This window comes from Quercus lobata, chromosome 4 (genome assembly GCF_001633185.2).
Source record: "Quercus lobata isolate SW786 chromosome 4, ValleyOak3.0 Primary Assembly, whole genome shotgun sequence".
In the NCBI taxonomy this organism is placed as follows: domain Eukaryota; kingdom Viridiplantae; phylum Streptophyta; class Magnoliopsida; order Fagales; family Fagaceae; genus Quercus; species Quercus lobata.
This window is the reverse complement of record NC_044907.1, coordinates 65,399,049-65,408,790: the sequence shown is the minus strand read 5'-3', so window position 1 is coordinate 65,408,790 and position 9,742 is coordinate 65,399,049. Positions and strand designations below refer to the sequence as shown.

The 9,742-nt window shown below is 40.2% G+C and overlaps 1 protein-coding gene across 1 annotated transcript; it reads right to left on the bottom strand.

The window, feature by feature from the left end:
- Nucleotides 1-9,094: 9,094 nt before the first annotated feature.
- LOC115985616 lies at nucleotides 9,095-9,742 on the bottom strand. The gene has a single exon (XM_031108543.1). It carries the CDS (start codon nucleotides 9,740-9,742, stop codon nucleotides 9,095-9,097), a length of 648 nt encoding a protein of 215 aa, XP_030964403.1.

Below are 9,742 nucleotides of genomic sequence, written 5' to 3'. Positions count from 1 at the left end.
TCCTCTAAAGAATTAAAAATAGTTTGTATGATGGGGTTTTTTTTTTTTCTTTTGATTTTGCAGGTTTGCTAGAAAACCTACCAGGTAAGAGAACTAGTAGTTGAAATTATGCAATTTTTCTTTTAGGTGCAATGATGTTTTATGCTTTACAAAAAGTAGGTAATTGAAGGAACTGACAAAATCTAAACCTTCCAAAGGTGGTGTTTTACAACCCTCAGAATCTAAATCTACAACCATAAACCTTGATCTTGGTACGTTTTGTTTTTTTTGTTTCTGTTTTTGTTTTTTTTTTTTTTAATATGCGTTTTTTTTTTTTTTTTTTTTTAATATGCGTTTTTTTTTTTTTTTTTTTTTTTTTTTTTTTTTAAATTCTTGAGTTTGATATTGAATTAACAATGTACATGTCACTCTCTCTTTTTTGTTTCTTTTTTTTTTTTTTTTTGGTTTTTGATTTTCCTTTTGATTTTGCATGCTAGAAACACAACCCAACAAGAGACTTAGTGGTTGTATTTATCTGATTTTTCTTTTAGTTGCAAGGATGTTTTATAGTATTCCACACTTCATATCACATACAAAGAGTAGATAATTGAATTGTAGGTGTTCTACAACTATCAAAATCTGAACGTGGTTCCAAAGGTGGTGTTTTAAAGGGTAGTTTTTTGTTTGCTTTTTATATTAGAATATCCTCTTTCTCTCCTGTAACTATCGAATTATTAAAATTCAAAAAAAAAAAAATACATATATATATATATATATATTCATGAACTTTGAAGTTTGTAAGATTTTTCGTTGAAGGTTGTGAAAGTATTTGGTTGTGATCAGAGACAGACCCAGGCTCGGGCCCCCCCTGGGTCCAAATTTTTTTTTGCTATATAGTTATTATATATTTAATTTTTTTTAGTTGACCTACTTCCAAAATCTTAAGCCCCCATTCTTCCAAATCAGCCTAACTAATCTAACCCAAATAGCAATTATTCAATCCAAAAACTTAACAAAAATAATAAAAACATTCACAATGGTGATTTTATTTTAGCGAAAAAAAAAAAAAAAAACTATTTTACTACCAAAGAATCAAAATATCATGTGTTATTGTAGAAAATAAAACTAATTTTTTTTGCAACTACGGTAAGTTAGTATATATACAAGTTAACGGTAGTAAGTTGTTAAAAATAAAATACAATATGTAGAGACGTGAAATGAACTCAAGCCCACCAAGAACAATGGACAATGGCCCACTAAGCCCAAAACAATGTATTTGAAAGAGAATGGGTCGATCCAAGGAACAACTCTACAAGAAAAGTGGACCACAATTGATAGTACTCAAGATAGTAAGATTAAAGACACAGATTAATGGAAATAACTCTCCTCGATCAAGTCCGAGGGTGAGATGTTCTTATATTCAACCCAAGTTTATGTGAATACACTATGTTCTTCTTTTGTTTTTCCTTTTTCTTTTTTTTAGATCCTCCCCATTTCATGGTGATCACTTCTTTATATAGTCCTGCTCCACTTCATCCCAGCCTTCCACCTGTTGGTTTAGTAGAAAATCCCCTAGATGCTTGTCCCATCAAGATCTCCTAGAAGCTTTGTAGGTAGCTATAAGTTGAGTTGCCACTATTCAGGTGTCATTTCTCCATAAATGCGGCCAGTTCATTTGGTGAATTGCATTTAATGTGGTAGTGGCAGCATTCTTCCCAAATATTTTGTCTTCTAAGGTTGATTGAGTTTTCTGCTACTTTCCTTGAAGCTTATTCTTCCATAACGGTTACCTCCCTGAAGCCCTCTCGAGGTGGCCCAACTCCTCAGGAATTAAAGCTAACCCACTATTCTTTTCCTTTGTCCTCGGCCCATTGATCTAGGCCCAACAATCCCATTAACCATCCTCGGGCTTCTACTCGTCCTTGGGCATGGCCTATAGCCCAACATGCCTGCTCGAACCTCCTATCCCCATAATAGCCCCTCAAAACTTCATCTCTTTCTCTACCGATGAAAGTGGGGTTTTGATTTCTGCCCCAAGGCTTGGCACACTTCAAGAGTGTTCTCACTTGGTAACATCTTTTCACCTACTCTAAGCATGCTCCTGACGTTTCGGCATTCACGAGACACCATTTATTGCTTCGCATAGGTCTTTGTCCCCCACGTTCTATGACGCAATGAAGATCGTATGGTAGGGATTTTCCATGGGATTTCGAGTGGAAACATTCCTGCTCATCTTGTCTCCCTATATAAAGGATGCGGGGGGTCTATTTTCTCCATTTCCCAAATCTTCAGTCTCTCAAAGAAGCAGTCTGAGGTGCTCCTTACATACTCCTCCGTAAGTACCATTTAGTTTATATACTAACTTTAGGATCCTTTCCTTCCTCGGCCTACAATTCTTTAATAGCTTTCTTTTACTTCCTAGATGGGTAGGTTTGCAAGTTTGGTAGATACTCTCGAGGGTATAGAAGCCTTTAAAACTCGATACAATATACCACCTGGGGTTAACATACAACATTGCCTTTTAGGGGATTGGAATGCTCTTAGGCCAGAAAGGGCTATGGTAATCCCTATGATTAGGGGAGAATGCAAATCCTTATAGGGAGAGTAAATAGGGATTTTTTAATTGCCCACAGACTCTGCCTGACCCAATGTTCCCCAAATTTGTTTAGGATACTAGGTAGCGTTGATGCCCTTAACCAGAAGATGGGGGTAAACCTTTCCCATCACAACGTTAACTAGGTATATAACTGCCAATATCTTAAAGACACCAAGTATTACCTCAAAACTAAGGTTCCCTCGATCAGACTAATTTCGTGCCTCCCCGAATCTAACAAGGGCTTGGATCAGGATTTCTTGATCATCTTAGGTGAATGGCACGATGGCTTACATTGTCCAACGCAGGGGGTGTTCTAGGCTTAAGAACCTTATTCTTTCCTCTTCCAATAGCGAAAATTTTAATTTCATAATCCTTTTTCTTCCTAGTTACTGGATGCCTTTTCCTTCTCCTTTTCTAATCATACTCTTATTTTTGGTTTCTGCAAATAAGAACTTTACAGCTCCCAACTTCAATTTAGTTAACGAACCAGATCTCAACAAAATTCTTTGGTTTGAGATCTTCCTTCACAAGGACGGTCAACTGCGTGCTACCCACATCATCCTCGAATACAAGCCTATTTCGTCTAGCTTTCAATCACCCAAGAACGTTATTAAAACTAAAGATCCTCGGCTACATTTGATAGATGTTGCAATATCAGGATTCCTCATCGAACCTCCCCCTAAAGGAACTCATCAAATGGAGCTGCTCGACCAACGTACTGCCGTAGAGGAAGTGGTTTCTTCTAACTCAACACATGAAGAAGAAACGGTCAGAGTATTTGCAGTGATAGATTTAGAAGAGGACTTTAAAGTCTTTGACCAACCAGACCCTATAGAATCTTCAGGCACTACTCCCAGGCCTTTACCCTCAGTTCAAATCAGCAGCAACCAAGAGCCGACTAATATACCAAAAGCTATGGTACTCCAACGCAAAAAGAATACCAGCCTCCTCAAGCTACTAGAGTCACATGCGGGAGGGTCCACACCTGAGGTGTTTGTCCAACCTCGGCCCCTAACTCCCTTTCCTACCAGTACTTCCCTTGCTGAACAACTAGAAAAGAAAAGGAAAAGGGAAAAGAAGGGTAAGGAAGTGTCTGAAGAGGGCAAACTCACTCCTTCCAAAGACCTTGAGTCCCAGAGGGGGACAAAAATTGCTAAAGGGGCACAAAGAAAAAACACAATGGAGGTTTCAAGTACGAAGATGGTATCTAACCGTTGCCCTAAGGTTTCGATTTGGAACCCAATGCTCAAGCTGGACGGAGCCCCACTCCCATTGGACTCCTCCATTAGGGATTTTCCAAAAGGGAAAGCGACTATGTGGCTGACGACGCCTTCGAACAACCTCTGCTCCTTCCCCAGGACATGGCCGACCTGAGGACCTTAAAAAAGCTTGAGGTTTTTCTAACCTTAAAGAGTGACTTGGCCATGGTGTGAACTCCAATCTTTTTTTTTTTTTTTACTTAGAAAAACCTTTTCTTATTATTTAAAAAAAAAAAAAACATTTGACTTATTTGCCATTCCTCATATTGTTACTTCCTTTTAGGCAATCCAAACAACTAACATTGCTAAAGAATGGGTGGATCATTCCTACTCTCAACTAAAAGATGAGGAGGCATGTTGGGTATCTGCTATCAAGCCTCTGGCCATTGCGGAAAAGAAGATTAAAGACCTCGGCACAAAGTTGATCGAGGAAGATGGAGAGAGAAAGAGTGTCGAAGCTACTCTAGTCGGCGCCGAGAGACAAGCTAAGGATCAACGCCAGCAACTCTGCAGTGCCGAGGAGCAATTGGCAATTGCTCGAGAGAAAATTAAAGCTCAGAAAAAAGAATTAGAGAAGAAAGAGGAAGCTCTTGCTTAGGTTGAGCAATTTGGCTATGACATTGGGGTGAAAGAGACGAAAGATGTTCTGAGGGCCCAAGTCACAGGAGTTTGCCGGGGTTACTACCTTCAAGTGTGGGCCAAGGCGCTGAACCTGGCCTGGGTGGATGTTTCCTTGGATCTGAGGAAGACTGAGAACATCTTCTACCCTTTAACCCTACGAGTAGCAACACAACCAATCCCCTAGGTCACCACTGCTCCCTAAGCTCCTCCAACCACAAAGCCTGCTGATGTTGATAACACTGGCGTCACCTTGAAACCAGCCAAGGAAAAGAGATTAAGCACTCCAATCTACCACCAACATCCAACACCGACCCTCCTTCATCAGCTAACACTTAGGATAACGCTTCTTCATTTTACTTATGTTTTTGTGTGTGTGCGTGTGTGGGTGGCTTTTTTTTTTTTTTTTTTTTCCTATTTTTATGTTTAAATCATGCAGTCTACTCATGTATTCCATTCACATTAATGAAAAACTTCAATGAAAAGTTTCAATTCATTCTAAGTGTATATTGCTATATATTTTTTTTATACTTAAGAATATAACCTATCAAGGCAAAACATGATCTGATTTACTGAAAATACAAAGGTTTATAGAATTAAAACATTGACCTTCTCCAAGTCCATAATGCAAGATAACGATTAAACTGTTCCCAACCTTAAATTACCTAAGCCTTGGGTCTGAAGAACCAAAAATAGTTGAGGGCTTGTTCAACCTTAATTTACCTAAGGTATGTGGTCTGAGGAACCAGATATGACCGAGGTTCTATTTAGCATTTAGTAGATAAAAAACATTAATTTACCCAAGGCATGCAGTCTGAGGAACCAAACATGACCGATGTCCTATTTAACACTTAAACCAAAACAAAAAAAGTATTAATTTACCCAGGGCATGTGATTCGAGGAACCAGACATAATCGAGGTTCTGTTTAACACTTAAACAAATAAAAAGCATTAATTTACCCAAGGCATGTGATCCGAGGAACTAGGCATGATCGATGTTTTGTTTAACACTTAGTCAAATAAAAAGCATTATTAACAATAATAATTAAAACAAAAGATGGCAACACTGGCTTTCATTAATAACAATACCTTCGAAGGTTATTTACATTCCAAGGACGTGGTACAACATTTTCATCCAAGTCTTCCAAAAAATAAGCACCTATACCAGCTACCGAGATGATGCGATATGACCTTTCCCAGTTAGGTCCCAGTTTTTCCACAACTAGTTCCTTGCAATTCCAACCACTTTTCTCAACACCAAATCTCCTAGTGCCAACGGTTTAACCTTCACTCCCATGTTGTACCCCTGTTTAAGCTTTTGCTGATAATGCACCAACTGGACCATGGCCACTTCCCTCCATTCATCGACTAAATCCAAACTCTCTTGGAATAACTAATCATTTTTTTCCTGGAACGAATAAACTCGTTCTTAATGTTGGAAATCCTGTCTTCAAAGGGATTACTACCTCAAAACCATAGGTCATGGAAAACGGGGTTTCCCCAGTTGACTGGCAAAAGGTAGTTCAATATGTCCAAAGAACATGCAGGAGTTCATTAACCCACTTGCCTTTAGCTTTATCTAACCTCTTTTTCAAACCGTTAACTATGATCTTATTCACTGCCTTAGCCTGACCGTTCCCTTACAGATAGGCCGGGGTTAAGTATCTATTCCTGATGCTTAGCTCACCATAGTACCTCCTAAAAACCTTGCTATCAAACTGGAGCCCATTATCTAAGATAAGAGTATAGGGAATCCCAAATCTGGTAACAATATTCTTTCACACAAACTTTTTTGCATCAACATCATTGATATTGGACAACGGCTTAACCTCAACCCACTTTGTGAAGTAATCTATCCCTACGAGGAGCCATCTTCGATTTCCCACTGCCTTTGGGAATGGCCCCACGATGTCCAAGCCCCACTATGCAAACGGCCATGGACTAGAGAAAGGATTTAGCATGTCCAAGGCTAATGAATGTTTGGGGCAAACCTCTGGCACTAATCGCACTTCCTAACATAATCTTGAGCTTCTTTCAGCATACTTGGCCAACAATAACCCTAAGTAAGGGCCCTATGTGATAACAACCTTCCTCCTATATGACTACCATAGACCCTTTCATGCAGTTCCTCTAGTAATGGCTCCACTGCCTTAGGATGAACGCAAAGTAAGTGTGGCCTTGAAAAAGAGCACTTACACAATTTTTGCTCCTCAAACAACCAAAAATGGGAAACTTTTCTTTGTATTTTTTCTGCCTCTCCCTTATCCTTGGGCAATGGTCCATCCTTCAAGAACATAACTATAGAGTCCATCCAACTCGGACCAACCCTTATCTGGTGCATTCCAACCCTCATCAGTCCCAGCTCAGCAGGCATTAATAAATCCTCGACAAGGATGACCTGAGGAAGGTCTTGCTCTAAAGAAGTTGCTAAAGTTGCCAGAGAGTCTACATATGTATTCTTACTCCTCGGGATTTGCTGTAAAGAGAAAGATTCAAAACCAGATTATAGCTGTCGAGCCTTATTGAGATACCCCTGAATCCTATGATCCCTAGCTTCCAACTCAACATTAACTTGTCCAACGATCAACCTTAAGTTCGAGAAAATCTCGACAGCTTTACCTTCCAGTTTCTTCACTATAGCCACCCCAGTTAACAAGGCTTCATACTTGACCTCATTGTTAGTGACTAAAAAACCCAACCTCAAAGATTTCTCAATAGTAATCCTCTCTAGGGATACTAACACTATTCCCACTCTAGACCCTCTTTGGTTAGCCGCCCCGTCAACATAAAGCTTCCATGTTAGCTGGCCAAGGACAGCAACTGTTGTGACCTGCACCCCTACAGATTCTTTCTCTTCGACAACAACCACTCTTGGGTATTCAGTGAACTTTGCCATTAAGTTTGCAAGCACCTATCCTTTGATAGTTGTACAAGGCATATACTTTATGTCAAATTCTCCCAAGATCGTTCTCCACTTGGTAATTCTTCCCATATAATCAGATCTCCGAAGTAATAACTACTGAGGGAGTTGAGTAAGGACCATAATGGTATGCGCCTGGAAATAATGAGGGAGCTTCTTTATAGCGTGTACTATGGCCAAGATGGCTTTCTCCAGTGGCAAGTAATGGATCTCTGCCTCCTACAAAGAATTACTCACATAATAGAGCAGTTTCTGTACTCCAGCCTCCAATTTTACTAAAACTAAACTTACGGCATGACATGTAACTGCAATATAAGTAAAAAAGACTTCCTCCTTTTCCAGCCTGGAAAGAATAGGTGGTCGAGACTCTTTCAACTCCTCAAATGCAAGGTTACTCTCTTCAGTCCACTCGAATCCCTTCCACTTGTGAAGGAGCTGAAAAAATGGTTTACATCTATCTGCAGACCGAGAAATAAACTTGTTTAGAGTAGCAGTCATTCCAATCAACCTTTGTACTTCCTTAGGATTCCAAAGAGGTTGTAAGTCACTTATTGCCCTAATTTGATTAGGATTAACCTCTATCCCCTGATGCGTGATCATATATCCCAAAAATTTGCCAAAATTGACACCAAAGGAACACTTCAAGGCATTAAGACGCAACTTATGTTTCCTCAATATTTCAAACACATTCCATAGATCACTTAAAGGCTTAGTTACTACTTTACTCTTCATGACCATGTCGACAATATACGCTTCTACATTTTTTTCAAGTTGAGACTCAAACATTCTGGTCACCATCCTTTGGTAGGTAAACCCAGCATTCTTCAACCCAAAAGGCATTACTCGGTAGTGATAATTTCCAGTAGGGGTCAAGAAGGTAGTCTTCTCTTAGTCGACCAAAGCTAATGGTATCTGATGATATCTCTGGAAGGCATCCAAAAAGCTTATTCGAGGATGGCCGACCGTAGCATCAACCAACTAGTCAATCCAAGGAATCGGAAAGGGGTCCTTAGGGCAAGCCTTGTTTAAATTAGTAAAATCCACACATACTCTCCACTTCCCTGACTTCTTCTTCACCACAACTGTATTAGCCAGCCATTCTGGATAGAACACCTCCTTGATTGCCCCCGCACGCCTAAGTTTACCTACTTCCTTCTTAACAGCCTCGGCTTACTCTTTTGAGGAGCGTCGAGGTGGTTGCTTCTTAGGGACAATTGTTGATTCACATTCATATGATGACAAATGAAATTAGGATCCACCCCGAAAGCTTCATATGCACTCCAAGCAAAAACATTGACATTCTTTCTAAGGAAAACCAATAACTTCTCTTTCTTCAGAGGAGGCAATTGAACCCCAACTTGAAAATACTTTTTAGCATCAATCTCAAGCTCTTCACACATTACTCCCACATCCCCAATATCTGGGGGTTCAATTACTTCTGCTAATTGCTACAAGGTCTCCTCTTGGGTAGCCAAGGCCTCGGACTGATGTTTGATAGTAGAGATCAAGCATTGCCTTGCCATGGCCTGACTTCCAATCAGCTCCCTGACCTGCCCCCTGGAAGGGTACTTCACCTTCAAATCAAAGTCGAAGACATAGTCCCCATGGCATGGAGCCATGGTCTTGCTAGGATGGCAGTATAAGGTGAATAGGCGTCCACCACAATAAAACTTACTTTGACCACTTCAGATCCTATCTGAACAAGAAATTTGATCAAGCCTTTCAAGATGACCATCTTCCCATCAAATCCCACCAAAAGGGAATCATAACTAAGTCCTCGGGTTTCAAATTAAGTCCATTGTACAGGTTGGGATACATGATTTTTGCCCCACTGCCTTGGTCTACCAGGACCCTTCTTACATTGTACCCTCCAATTCGAAGGGTTACTACTAGGGCATCATCATGCCGTTGATAAGTTCCAACCTTGTGTTCATCAAAAAAGCTCAAAGTTGGTCGAACTTCCAACCTCCTTCGTTTAGACTCAGGGACCAAGTCCTTGGTATTTGGTCTTGCTATGGACATAACCCCAGAAGGGCATCCCCTAATCCAACCTGGGGTTGCAAGAATAACACAAATTGTTCCTAGGGATGGTCTCGAGACAGACTCCCTCTGGTATGCCGACACAACCTGACTTCCCAACCTAAAGGGCTGATGCATAAACTGTCTTAGCTTCCCCACCTTGACCAATTGCTCTAAGTAGTCACGAAAAGTTCTACAATCCTTGGTAGTGTGCCCACGATCTTGGTGATACTGAAAATAAAGACCTTGCTTACGCTTCGCGGGGTCACCTCCCATTTTGTTTGGCCATTTGAAGTATGGCTCAGCTTTTATCTTCTCAAGGATCTGATGAACAAGCTCCTTGAACACCAT

Excerpts from the sequence above, each read along its gene's own strand:
- LOC115985616 (XM_031108543.1), bottom strand. The coding sequence starts at position 9,742 with ATGGTGTTCAAGGAGCTTGTTCATCAGATCCTTGAGAAGATAAAAGCT.